This window comes from Calonectris borealis, chromosome 3, assembly GCF_964195595.1.
Source record: "Calonectris borealis chromosome 3, bCalBor7.hap1.2, whole genome shotgun sequence".
Taxonomy (NCBI): Eukaryota; Metazoa; Chordata; class Aves; order Procellariiformes; family Procellariidae; genus Calonectris; species Calonectris borealis.
In genome coordinates this window covers 65182467-65196910 of record NC_134314.1, presented here as the reverse complement: position 1 = coordinate 65196910, position 14444 = coordinate 65182467, and the positions used below count along the sequence as shown (strand labels likewise).

Sequence of the window (14444 nt, the reverse complement as noted above, 5' to 3'; positions counted from 1 at the left end):
ATCATGTAATAATATAAAACAAAATATTACGAAAATATTCCCTTTTACTACACAACTTTTTTGTTGTTCTTTCATGTCCCAAAATCAATTCAGTACAAATTCTCTTAGGTTTTTATTACAGGAAAACACAATCTTAGCTCTCATGGTGAATATGAATTACATTTTGCTAAACAAACCAATACACAGGAATAGCTTTTATAAACTTAGATACAGTGCTTCTGTGAAGCCCACTCAGCCACGCAGAAGAATCCATCATTACCACCATATACAGTGTTTTTACAGCTACTCAGTTCCGTCAAGAGACTGAGTCTGGACTAACTGTATGACCTACAATGGTGTATGTGTGAATGAAATGTGCGTTCACTCCCATTGCTTAGTCTATATTCAAACCAGTTCTGGATTCTTAATTACTTTCTAGCACCTGGCACGTAATCTTCTCTTGCAAAGAATAAAAATTGCCTAGGCGCATAATCCCAATGCCATCAGTTGTGCAAGTTTTGTTAGAAAATATCATTCAAAGCAAGTATTAGAGCTGCAAAATAACAGAATTATGTTTTGATTATTGTGAAGTTCTTTGCAGTGAATGTTCCCTGTTTCCTACCTTTGCCATTATGGAGAGCTATTGTGGGTTGCCTAAGAGCTGCTCCATACCAGCTAAGAGACAGCTGTCTTTTTTCAAGCGGATGAACTAAATCCTGTGTCGAGGCTGCACTTACTTAAATCAGTAACTCAGCCAGGGATCCTTCATCCTTTAATAAATCCAGATTATAATTTCAGTTGACAGAATCTGAAAATGCTGAATAGATTTAGACATCTTCTTGTTGCTTTGAGACTAAGCTTTTAAAGCTGTAACCATAAAAGAGGAATGGACAGTCTGTTTGCTGTGAGACAGGCAAGTAACGTGGGTCATTTAATAAAGATCAGCCATACATTTGTTTATCTGAACACTGAAACAAAACTGACACACTCTGGAATATTATTAAAAGAAATGGAGATCTGGAGACCCATCTTACCCTTGCTTGCCCAAGGTAGTCCTCATCCAGTAGATACAGAGAGGCTTGTGGTACAATTCCACGCAGTAACCGCGATGCATGGAAATACCGCTGGAAACTTAACAGTCTTTTCACTTTTTTCTTGGTGCCGATTTCCCCTGAGAGTGTAGTATCTATGGAAAGCAAATCATGAAACCCAAGATGAAGGATGACATTCTCAATTATTTAATTAGAGAAATAGCAAAAACTTCGAAATAGAGATACAAAAAATCGTAAAGTTTATGCTTCTTGCCAATCCACATGAAGAAGCAGTATTCAAATCCCTATACTTCAGCTTAATATATTTGTTTATTTCAGAAAGGAAATACGTTCCAGTAAAAAGAGCACTAACGTAGGACTTGGAAGATCTCGGTTCAGTACACTGGCTGCCACAGACTTTAATGTGACCTGGGCTAAGTCACTGGAGGGGTGATATATCACCTAACTGTAGATGTCTAGAGGGAGCCTAAATGATTAGGCAGAGTTAGGCATGGGAAAGCTGCTCTTACTCTTATGTGCCTCTGTTCCCTACCTATACAATTGAAAATAGCATTACCTTGCTACCTCACAGGAGTGTCACTGGAATATATTAAAATGGCACAGCACTAGCATACAAAGTGATCTTGGATATAAAACCAAAAAAGTGACACCAAAAGAGACCTCAAAATACAGTTTGAAAGCACAAACGTATGACCCACTTTTGGAAAATGAGAGGAAAGAGAGAAAGAAGTAAGAATAGGTTAATAATCCTATTGTATTGTCTGCTGTCCTTCCTACGTATTACGACGTATCGTAAGTGAGGAAAATATTTTAGTTCTACAATTAGGAAAGCAAGTATATTCAGGCAATACATGCATTCCTGGTTACCCAACAGAATATGTTCTTTTCACTCAGTACCACGATAATTCTAATTCCCTAATGCTATATTAGGAGACTTTCATATAGGGCTAAATGTGACACAAAAACCAAGGCAGTTTTTATACAGTGATTAAATAAGTAATTAGAGTAATTAAATTACCTTACTGTTAGTAAGAATAATATGCAGGCTTCCTAAAACTGATAATGACTTAGGTAATGTCATCTGAACTTTTAACAGAACCTCTCGTACACTTGTGATGTTTTCATTTTGCAGTCTGGTACAAGTTTCGGAAAAAGGGAGGACAGAAACTGGACAGTTGTTTAAAGGTAGTAAGATTCAACACAGTTTTTTTCTTAACCTTGTAAGACACTGAAGATTAAGCACTCCTTCTAGAGAATAGTAATGATTGCTTGAGATAAGAAGTTGCATAGCAATTCACTGGATTTCAGGTTTAAATAAGAGCTCAGGAAAAATATCCATAGACTGAAGATGACTCTCTCTAGTCTGCTATTTCTTTTTATGCAAAAATGCTGAGCGTTTGTTCCGCTGTGAAATTAAAATATGGCTTTGTATGCTTTTTCTATGAGTAGTGTTATTCTGAGAGGTTTTTTTGAGAAGTAATTAAGGTTTTTTTGGATCGTAGATGGTTCAGTATTTTACTTCTCCAACAGCAGATGTGCGAGCACCTTCTGTAGCAAGTTTCTCCCTTAAGTAATCCAACAGCTATTGAGCGACACAAAGTCAGTAACAACAAAAAAATTACATACTTACATAGTGAGTACCAATAATTAATATATTTTCTTAGACCTGTAAGTCTCACACTTCTCCTGGCTAGCCCAAAGACCCCACCGAGTTTTAATAATATAAAAGCACAAAATAATTTTATTGCAACTTGACAAGCCATGTGTTTTCAAGAATGCAAACAGTAACAATGTCACTACTGTACCAGCCTGAAGGTTAGATTTTCATTTATTATGTGCCAGCACCTGCCTTAATTCTCTCACACATTTTAAAAGCTGGAACAATTTCACGGCCCGGTGAAGGCGTGACTAACATAGGTGCTAACAGTTACCCAGTGACAGTGACATGTGGAGGAACCGGTAGACTTGTTTTCGCATTTCTTTTCGTTTATATAGTGCTGCTAAGAAGTGGCTGGCGTTCAGTTTAATTCCTGAATAACAAAACACTCTTAAAGTTAATTCACTTTTTTAACTTGTGTCAGCTGTTTCTCGACTTCCCAACTTTCCTAATTCCATCTTTGCCCCCAAACTGTCACTGCTTTCAGGTAACAAGTTTAAATTTTAACGTACGGAAAACTTCCCTTTTGAGTAGTTGCTTCAACTAATTTTTATCTAAGTTAGTATCTGTTTTTCAGTTAAAGACAGATGACTGAAATTACCATCTATGTTCTCCTAAACTGTCTTTAAAACTCACAGGTAGACTTGCTGTGATGATCTGAAGGCGAAGGTTTGGCCCGAGTCCCAACAAGCAGCCGTACGTTGGATTATGAAAAAGTGGTTATTTCATCCTTTGGATTACCAGATTATGTAAGTAGCACAAATAATACTTACCAAACCACAAACACATCAGGTTGAAATAAATAATTTCTTACTGTGAAACATATTTTCTGAATTGAACCATCAAACTTGTTGCCACTGCTTTGTCACATTGCTCCATATGGTTGTCATGGGTCTCAACTGAAATTTAATCATCAGCAGACAGTGCCTCTGAAACATGACTTGCTGCTTCAGATGAGCACTGTATTACAATATATTATGCAAAAAAGATTACCCACAATAATCTCTTGCCCTCTGTTTTCATTCGTAAGGGAAGGAGTTCATAATACTGATAGAGAACAGTAGGAAATGTATTTTCAAAATTGGGCTCTTGACAGAACAGCCTGAACCCCGCACTGCAGTCTATCCACATGCAAACTCTGGATTCATGTTAAAATCATGTCCTTTAGGTCATGTCAGTAATAATTGATTTGTCCATGAATCACAAGACTTGTCAGACGATTGCTATGACCCTTAACAGATTACTATGCCATCCGCAATAACCTTCCTTATTATGATGGTGTCTTGCATAAATTTGGACTAAGACTGTGTTCCTCTCCGAGCACAACACACCCCAAACTATTATAACCCCGTCGGCATTTTCTTTTTCCCCTCCCAAAATCAGTGTCAAACAAAAAAGAAAAGCACAGCCATATGAAATTGAGAGAAAAAGGACAATTAAAAAAGAAGAGCAAAAAGTGAAGCAGCTGAGAGCGAATGCTGAAATTCTGCCTCAGCTCAGCAGTTGTATCTGAATCTCCCAGCAGTGAAGAGCCATTCCTAGCATATGGGATCCACCACCTAACACAGAATCGAGATGCAGTTTTAAGATGAAATTAAGGGTTTATATGAATGACTTACAGTAATACGCTGAACAGACCACTTCATCGACAATTGTAAATTTCAATTTAAATTGTAAATATAAAATTTCGATGACGACACCTGATGCAAGTCATATAATGCCTTCGAAACATAAAGAGTTATCGATAGCTATTTCTAATTAGGTTAAATTGAATTACAAGTAAATGAATCTAAAATATCATTGCAGATATCACTGAACTTCAATCATGGAACTAAGGGTACTAAAACATATATTATCTAGTTAAAGAACACAAGCTGCAAGGCTCACATGGGAAGGATTTAGTAATTATGTGCAATTTTGAAAAGAACATGAAAGACGAACAAGAATGTCTTTTGTTTATACCCATAAAACTTCCCTTGAGAACTGTGTTTGTCTTTAATCATTGTGGCAACTTCTGAATGTTTTGTTTACCTAAAAAAAGCATCATCTGTATCTCTTAAAAGATGCACATTCTCATATCCTGCAGAGTTACTGCCTAGCACGGTGGCTGGAGAATCCCTTCTTCGTACAGAGAACAAAGTTATTGTATGAATTACATACACATACACATACTGTATGAATTACATACAGAAGCGTCCATATAAGCATTCCTCACAAAGCTTAACTTCTACCTTCAAAAACACAGGCGGCCTGAGCTCACAACGTATCTCCTGACACGTTTCAGCTGGCAGCCAAAGTAGTTGCATTTTTCCTCGGGTAATTTGATAGCCACATGACGTACACACACTATCAGTCCGTGGATGATGTCTGGATACTGCACGTGGCCCTCAAGAGGTTAATAAGCCACAGGAATCAATGGTTGCCTTCTCTCTCCTAACAAAGTTCCTCCAGTTACACAGATCTGCTCGCCTTGACACGATCTACGGCCCACTACACCCCAACCTCTGTTATTTCAGGGAAAGAGGTTTCCTGCACTAGGAACTGTCACCAGTTTTCTTTCAGATTTCTTTCACATTGCTGCGCCAGCGTGTGCCCACAGGCAGCGTGAACATAAAAATGACGGAGGTTGTGTTAACAATGGTTGAGTTAACATCCAGAAACGATCACATAAATCAAATTTGGACAAGGATGTACTTAACTCTGCACCAGACATCCATTACATTGTTATTGTTCTTTCAAAGTAAACAAACTTGGTTATGCATTCAAATAAGGCCTGTAAGTTTTCTTTCACAGTATGGCCTTTTTTTTATTTTATTGCACATCAGCGTACAATAAAAACAGGTCACTCAGCAGCATGCGTGGATAATAACAGGTTTGTTGATTTTCAAAAACCAACTGATTAAGAAACAGAAAATGTTTTTCCTCTTCTTTCCAAAAGGATGCAGAATAAAACCAACATATATAAATCAGGTCAACAAGCACCCGCCTTTGACTCATGTAAGATTTACAATACCCTTTCCCCTCTTCCAAGGATGCAAAGACATTCTGTGCTCAGCCGCTGCTCTACAACTGTATGCCTGAAAAGTCAGGCAGGATTGGTAGAAAAGTGCTGGAATATCTGGAAGATAAGGCAAGAGGATCAGACCAGCAATTTACCGTCCAGACAGTTTGCAAACAGCGAGGACTCTGGGAAACAATTTGTCTCTGGTCCTATACGTTACGGAGGCAATTTCCTGCACTGGTTCCCAGTTTCATAGCTGATTAGAATGCTTTTATTTGAGAGCTCAAGAGAGATGCAATTGACTTATGAGGAATAATCAGTGTTTGTCCATTTTTTGTGTGTCAAATCAGGCCAGGCATTTAGATCACCTTTACTGAAGTCTTGTTTGGCATACTCACTGCATGACTTGGTTGCTAAAAGGCACCTCTTATAAGGAAGAGTGCATAGCACTGATGATAAAAAAAAAATTGCTATGCCTTCTTAGTATCTTCTTACATTATGGATTTATCATATTATCCAAAAAACAGCAGCAGCATGAGTAGGGATAGCTGAACTAAATCTAAAATCTAAAGGTAATCTAAAAATTAATTCTAAACTTAACATTTCAAATTTGAATTTTGGAGAAGGCACTGGTAAACTAGAAGAAAGACAGACAACCTCTTCTCTCTGCACTGTCTAGGCTTTCCCCTTACCCTGCACCTTGCAGTTCAAAAATCCTTCGGAAAGGAAACACTGCAGTTTTGAAGAAAGGCCGGAGAATATGCACAAAGCACCAGAAACCTACATAAAAGAATTGTTGCCTGAAAGCTGTAAGTCTAGTGTAGAGGGACCAAGAAGCTCAGACAAATATCCCAGTTGTATTTCTCAATTGTCTGCGGCTGGCGTGAGAAACTGACAAACAGGTTTTGATTCAAAAATAGTAAGATTGTGCAAAACCAATCTTATCATCTGAATATACATTGGTCACCCTAACTAAAACAACAGAGATGAACACGTTGCACTGTTTAATATCTACAGATAAACAAGTTGTGGTACTGAAATCTTGTAAATTTAGAAATTCTCAGGAGACTTCCTCAAACTAGATGAGAATCCAAAGAAGTTGTTATAAACATTTTGTTTTCACTTGCTTCTCGGATGTATTAAAAAGTTATTTGTTCCTTGACTTTTGATAAAATTCAATTTTAGAGGTCAAGTGCTTCCTGTTAACTGCCATTGTTCGCATGGGTACAACTGTATTATTTCTCTTCAAGCGGGTAAACATTTTTTCAATTATGAAGAGGTTGTGAGAAAGAGAGGAGGACTCGGAACACATCAGAGAAAAGCAGAAAATTAGAAGAAGTAAAACAAAAGATCTTTCAAATTTTCTGCTTTGAGTCAAGATTCCATTCTTCAACCACCTGCACAAGTGCACAAAATTAATGCAGAGCCCTGTTTACACAAGAGGTGCTCGTATGCGTCTTTGGCTAATGTAGTTAATGAAATGTGAGAGGTTCTGGGACACCAGCTTTCTAGGTCACCTTGCTATGGGCTTTCCTCCTCTTTGAACATTTGAGGTGGTGGTGGCTTGTAACAACTCAGTTTTCAAATTGTTGCACAATTGTTGGCATCTTGAAGAACACTGGTCATGCAGTTCCCCCCTCCATCCCAAAATATATTCCTTTTGATACCGTTTGAAAGAGACTACAGAACTTGAGAACTATGGAGATTATCTCACTTTTATACCGAATTATCCCATTACACCAAGTTCTGGAGAAACTAGGGTTTCAAAGGCCAGTTAGGTAACAGAATATTAGCCTTAATAACAGGAAGAGGAATAGGTTAAATCCAAATTTAAGATTAATTTAGATGTGTTTCTCTTCACAATTTGCGGCCTTTATTGGGGTCATCAATCATCTTTATGCAAACAAACATCTTGGCATCTTTTATTAAGCCTCCTACAAGTTCTTAGGAAACGGCATGTTGTGTTCTGTTTCGCCACAAAGTTGTTATCATTTCAATATGAACCTTCACTTTGCCACTTCAATCTTCATACAGTAGCACAGTCAGGACCTTTTTTTCCTAAAACTGCAAATGTTCTATAGCTGATTATAGTTTCTCCAACAGGAAATGGTACATCCCCTCCCCCTCCACTCCCCTTGAGAAACAGCAACATAACCTGTAATAACAGCAAACCCAACTTTCATTTATCATCTTAATGATCCCTTCTCCTTGTTCGTTCTTTTCCTCTGGTCATTTGGAAAGCATCCTCAGTGTTATCTTCATTACACCCTTTCCCTTTTCTAATCAGGGAAAAGAAGGTGGGGTGGTAGAACGGGTCACGCATCATTTGGAAACTTTTAAAGGGACATTCTCAGTTGAACTGAATCCCAAATCTGTATTAAAAAAGTAAGTAAGTTACAAACCTGTATAATCAGGTCAGTGTTCACTAAGACTTTATGTGTGAAGCACATCTAGTTTTTTGTTTGCTCTGCTTGCTCTCATGAGTTCTCCTGAAGCATTCATAATGCAAACTGCTGCATTTTGTTAGCATATGAGGGCACATGCATCCACCAGTTTTACATTCTGGCTTTCATTTTCTACAAATGTAGCGTAAAAGCTAAACAAGCAGCATGAATGGCAGGAAATAGAATATACTTTTTGATCTACCTTGTTATTAAATTTTGCAGATAACAACTCCTAAAAACACTTAAAAATGCAAACAACACCCCGAACCAAAAAAACTTGCTGTTATTTGGTGAAAAGGGGGAACCAGACTGACTTCCAATGACATGAAGAATTTTTGAATATAGTGAAGTGTTACTAGGAAACAGAACAATTTTTGTGCTGGAACATTTTTAAGAGAATCCCAATTCCTCTGCCTTGAATAGGAAGCTGAAAGCAAGGCCATAGGCTGACTTCAGTTCTGGGAATGTTCTTCCCATTCAAACCAGACACAAGCTAACCAGATTAAGAAGCCCGTGTGCCTTCAGGATGTTGATGAGTATCTTTTGGACGTGCTTATCCATGAGGAACTAAGGGAGGCATTATGTAGAAATGCTGCAGACCTCGTAAGATCTCTCCCTTTCTAATTTAATAACCATCTGGAACTTTGGACTCATCTCCACAGGCTGGGTTGGGATCCGAGTAATCCAATCAGCCCTTGAAAATTCCCCACAAGACTTTTAGTGTCCTAATTTAACCTGGGTCAGAAATATCTAAAAAGGCATCTCTCACTCCCACTTCTTTTTCTAGCCAAAGGCAACAAAACAAGACAGTTAACCAAACTCTTTTTAACCTCAATCATTTGGGTTCAGGTTACTTGATGGTTCAGTTTTGGGTTGGTGGCTGTGGTTAAATTTTATTTTCCCTGGAGATGGGCCCTACCTGAAAGCCCTGGAGTTGTTCAAAATCCAAAACCAAAAATGAATGTAAATTTTGCAAATGGTCCCTTCTGTAGACAGGCAGAAACCACAGATTCAAACATCCATAGACTTGGGTTCTTTGAGATGAAGACTTTTTCACGAGTTCGTATCTTCCCTTACTAACCCTGACAACACTTTTCATTTCTGTAGTACCTAATTCATCACATGCCTGCAAAGCATCACTTTATTTGCAAACAAACTGAAAACCAGAGGATTTTGCTTGACTCAAATCAGACAGCAAATCAAGGACAGAGACTGAATAGTACCTAATATCACTGTTTATCATCATCTGGTACTAAAAGTACATCATCTATACTAACTTAATTTGCTAAGCTAAGCTTAAAGCAGGTGGGGTTCTTTTGGACATAACTTCTGCCTGCATGACAATCCCAAGATCCTAGAAAATACGCAGATAGACCTTTGGAGTGTCTACAGACATGTTTTGACCTTTTAGATATTCTCAGATCCCACGCTATGTTCCTGTTGTGCAAGGTGTAAGGAAACAGAAATCTCTTTGGGTAACACCGTTTTGGTACAGAGACCCCACTTTGCATACTACATCCTTTCCCTTTCCTTGTTATCCCTCCTAGATCAATGTATAGAGAAGTGAATTCTATCAGGCACTGTGGATGGCTTACTGAAAACAAGTGGGTACAAGATAACGAAAGCAATGGTGTGACTGATACTGTGACAAAAACAAAGTGTCCCTAATGGAGAATTTTTCAGGAAAAGTTAAAAATCCATGCGGAAACAATTTTAATTATATTCCTCCATGATAGACGTATTTAAATATAGTCAATTAGAGGCTAATAATTTTGTCATTTGGAAGCAAAAATTCAATCCAGAGAAAAGCTTAGCATAAACAAGATGGGAAATGGAGAACCACTGTTTAAGTCTTAAGAATGTCCTTGTCTTCTGACTTAAAGGTGGGCAAGCAAATTTGTAAATAAAAATTTACTCATCTCAGATGTTAAGTATGTTATTCTGGTACTCTACTTAATTTCATCTGGCAATAAAACAAAGTATCTAGTATAACTGGAGCAGGGTGAGGTCTTCTTGGTTATTGCTGCATGCCTACCTACAATTCTAGATTTGTCACACGGAATTCCCTCAAACTTTTGGTTAATGCAATGAAGAAATGTACCGTCACAGTCACTAGCACAACTCATCATGGGATAATGAAATCTATTTTAATCAATGCATATTAGTCACTGGAGGGATCTGGTTCAATGACTCACTGAACAACTTTGTCCATCAGAGAACAAAATTATTGCTGCCTTAGCCTACGGTCCTTTATTTCTCAAATCCAAACCATGCTTCGCTTAAAGGAAAATTGAATCAAGTTAATTTTCATTGCGGAAGCGTTTCAAATTCTAAATTATAACACTGCACATATTCAGTTTAAGTCCTTTTCTGTTCCGTGAACACAAAAAGGTTCATTTAATTCACAGAAATGCAGAAGTGCCAACAAACTGCCATCATTAATTTCAACCTGCGTTAGGTTCAGTTACAAGCTAGAGCTACTGAGTTCAGAGTCAAACTTTCCTAAAATTTGTGAGGTTTGGTTTGGAATCAGTCTTACATCATTTATACATTATATTCAGCTGCTTGATGGCACCTAGGAATTGCCTATTCCATCCCATTACTCCTTCTGGAAAATAAGTTTCTAATGCTAAGTCTTTTTTTCTTCCGCTGCTTCCATTTTAAGGAATGCCTTATTTGCATGAAGAGAAAACCCTCTCCCCATTTTCCTATAAACCTATAGGGCTGTGCAAAACATGTATCTTTTAGTTTAGGAGTTTGAAAAGTCTGAATATTTGTTCATAAGCACCCTAGTGAATGTGGAGCCCAAAGTCTGCCATGTCCAGATTATTTTTTTCTGGACTATATCTGTGGCCATCAGGAGCAGGTGATCCCCTTGCCTTATTACAGCAGGATGGAAAAAGGAATGGTCGGCTTGCCTCCTGGGGGTCTTCACACCCGGCTGGCTAACAAGTATCGGCTGCCGCAGCTTCCCCGGGGAGAGGAGCTGCTACGTAGCTTCCCCTCAAGCTTCTGGCTCGATACCATCAACACAAACGAGTATCTGGTTGGTCATGCAGGTCCCCAGAAATTGCACAGACTGACTCAAGAGGCTGAAGCAAACATACAGCCCTCGCAATGCAGAACCGAGGAGTTCTTGGTGACACAGGGATATTTCACATTCAATTTTGTATTCCAGAGTCATATTAAGAGTCCCAAAACCCACCAGTGCAACTATGCCTCAAGGAAAGCTTGCAACTAGGCAGAGAAAAGACAGGATGATGCTAAAGCCTTGCATCTCCTCCAGACAGGATCCTGCAAAATCCTCATGATCCTGACAGCCTGGCACTGACAAGGTGAAATAACACTCACTAAGTTTCTATATATTGCAGAGAGGCACCGGAGAAATGTGTAGATGGCATCACAGACATTAGCTCAAACAGCAAGAAGCCAACATTAATCCAGTTGGCTTTGATTAGGGCTACAGAAGATCCCATTTTCAGAGCGCAGGAAGTTTTCCTATCCAAAAAGACTTAACGGTGTCTTAAATTACACAGCGACTTTACGGCAGGACTCCAGAAAAAACAAAAGATACGGTCTACTCGGTATTAACCCTTAATAGCCATAGGAGGGAAAAATCCACTAGTTTGACTGAATCTGTAAGTATGTTAAAAAAGTTACATTTAAGTAACCTTTAGTCTGACATTAAATAGCAATGCCCTGAATTTTTTTTTTAAATGTCAATTTTCCAAATGAATGTCAACTCTGTTCAAGAATGAGCCTCAGTGTTTTCCCTTACTTTAAAACAAGGGTGGTACTGTTATTTGGAATAGTATTTCAGATGGTAGAGGGAACTATCACTATTTAAGCTCAGTTCATCTGAATTAGTGAGAAGCTGGACTAATGTTTATGATGCATTTCTTTATAATTGCTGAGGATATTTACCATAAAATTTCCTCTGCCTCTCTCCCTTCTTTACTGTAACAGCTTTCAGTATATGGTTGCTGCCTGTCAGTTATTGCCCCCAAACAAATGTAACATGATGCCAAAATTTTACTGCAAATATTAGTTACGCACGTTTCAAAAAAGTTTGCAGTAGTGACATTTGTATATGATCCTTTTTGATAGGATGTGCAGCACCATGGGCTTTGCTGCTTATATGGTATGCACAGCAGAAATGGATTTGACAGATAGATGTACATGAACAAATAATATAAAAGTCTGTTTACTTCCTGGCAAAACACACATCTGTGTGCTCTGACACCAAGCATCTTCATTTACCTGTAGGTCACTGAGTCAGCCAAGCCCAGTGCACTTGCCATCTACAAAATTAGTTGTCAAGTACCTAGAAATCTCACTTAATTTAGCACTGAAAAATTAAGCCAACACCACTCCCTAGGCAGAAAGCAGTCAATACATAAAAAACCAAAACCAATGGGAAATCCAAAATCAGGATCACTGCTTTTCCTTACACAGAGATCATGATCAGCCGTAGTTCTTTCAGATTAAGGAAAAGCAGCAGAAAGAAAGACTAAGTCAGAAGTCCGCGGCACAGAGAGCACAGGAACACAAAAACGCCACGTGCCCCACCTCCGTGGGACCAGAGGCGCATGCAGACAGAGGCATCGCTTTTAAGTTCAGCAGTTCCAGGAGAGGGGTTATGCAGAATGCCCAGCTCCTTGTATGATCAAAGGCCGAGCATTCACCGGTACATCTCTCGCCATGGATCTCTCCATAGACAGCCTCATGGACAGCACCAGCACTTCCCAGAAGCTGGCAGGATCTGAAGGATGGCAGGATTCACCTACAGGGGGTAAAAGTGAAAGCCCTATTGCCAGAAAAAAGAGCTGAAAAGTTTTTGGTTTCTTTAACCAGGGAGAGGAAAGAACATATGGTGAGAATTTTAAATAACATGTATGTATTCAAAAGAAAAAGGAAGTCATTAATTTAGTCACACCTGAATGTGAATATATATTCACTTCTACTTCATGAATGAAAAGAAGGGTTTTATTTTCTCTCCGTCTTTATAAGGGCATCAACAGTAGTATTTCCAGCTAGCCTAAAACAGGTTTTTCTTCACATTTTTCATTGGCAAGCCAGGACTAAATTACCCTCGGAGCTCTGCTCAACCAGTGCGTTATTCCCTTTGTCCCGGGAAAACTGCTGGACCCGTCCTACCCCTTACGGCTTTCTACCTCAGCCATAGCAAGCACCCCGATGGACTTATGACCTAGAAAATACCTTTTATCAGCAAGACTGAAAGCAAGCGCTTTGCCAGGCGGCAGTAACTTTGCCAGCCTGGGCGCACGCAGCCGATCAGAGCCCAGGTCCTTCCCTTCTTATTAGCCCCTCTTTTCTCCTGACTCCCAGCCAGACCTCACCCCTTGCGGCTGGGCTTCCCCTCCCTGCCACCTACCTCCCACCCCCTTCCCCAGGCACTTGGGAAAGCAGTTACAAAAAGGAGACGTAAAACTTGGGTTTGATAATTGCTTTTTAATGAAAAGCATAATCTCTAGAAGCTTAGAAGTGTCATCACTAAATAAACTGTCGGAGTTTCAGTCTGTTTTGATGAAGACAGTGAATAACTTTTGTTTCAAAGGTTACATGGAGTAGTCTGTGCAGTACACAAGGGCACATCGAGATCTGCCTGTGTCTGAACACTGGAGTTAACACAGCATCCAGACTGAATGCTACAGGGCCCAAGTTCTCTGGTTTTTTATTTTATTTAATTTTATTTTTTACACACTCGCTAATGGGTCTGCATCAGTACAGAGAATCCATCAGGTGAAAAAAAAACCCAGGATCTTGATTTTTTTTTTTTTCTTTTAGATTTGTCCTCCTTTATTTACAACAGTGGCAAAATAACTTCAATCAAAATGAGGTTAAGATTATTTTTAACAGATGTTCACTGCTGGCCTGACCCAAAATCCATTGACGTCAATGAGAAGACTCCATGGGGCTTTGGATTGGGTTCTAATTGTTGGAAAAATTAATGTTATTGTAAACCACTGGTCAGTGCTGTCACATGCTCCCCTTCTGTGCCAATTCTATATGACCGGATAACAGACTCACATAAATCTGTTCCAACTGTTAGCTAAGAGGCTAAAGGACACAGAGGTTTATCTTTTTAATTCTGAAGCACCCCCTGCCCTGCCCCAGCACACCCCTGTATGGCACTACTGTATTTACTTGACAGACTCAGCATTATGGACAGTATTCATACAATCAAAACATTTCACAGTCAAACACTGGGTGGGAATAATAGAATTATTACTGCTGACTGTATGAAGACAGCTGAACTATAGATAAATATGAAATAAGATACTTTGGTT

General features: G+C 38.9%; 1 protein-coding gene across 2 annotated transcripts in view; it reads right to left on the bottom strand.

Moving 5' to 3' along the window:
- Positions 1-14444, bottom strand: part of PDE7B (phosphodiesterase 7B) — a 174034-nt gene that overhangs the window by 23222 nt on the left and 136368 nt on the right. For both annotated transcript variants that reach the window (XM_075145875.1, XM_075145876.1), the window contains one exon: positions 1014-1165. In XM_075145875.1, the coding sequence (XP_075001976.1) occupies positions 1014-1165 (152 nt within the window). The remainder of the gene's footprint in view (positions 1-1013; positions 1166-14444) is intronic.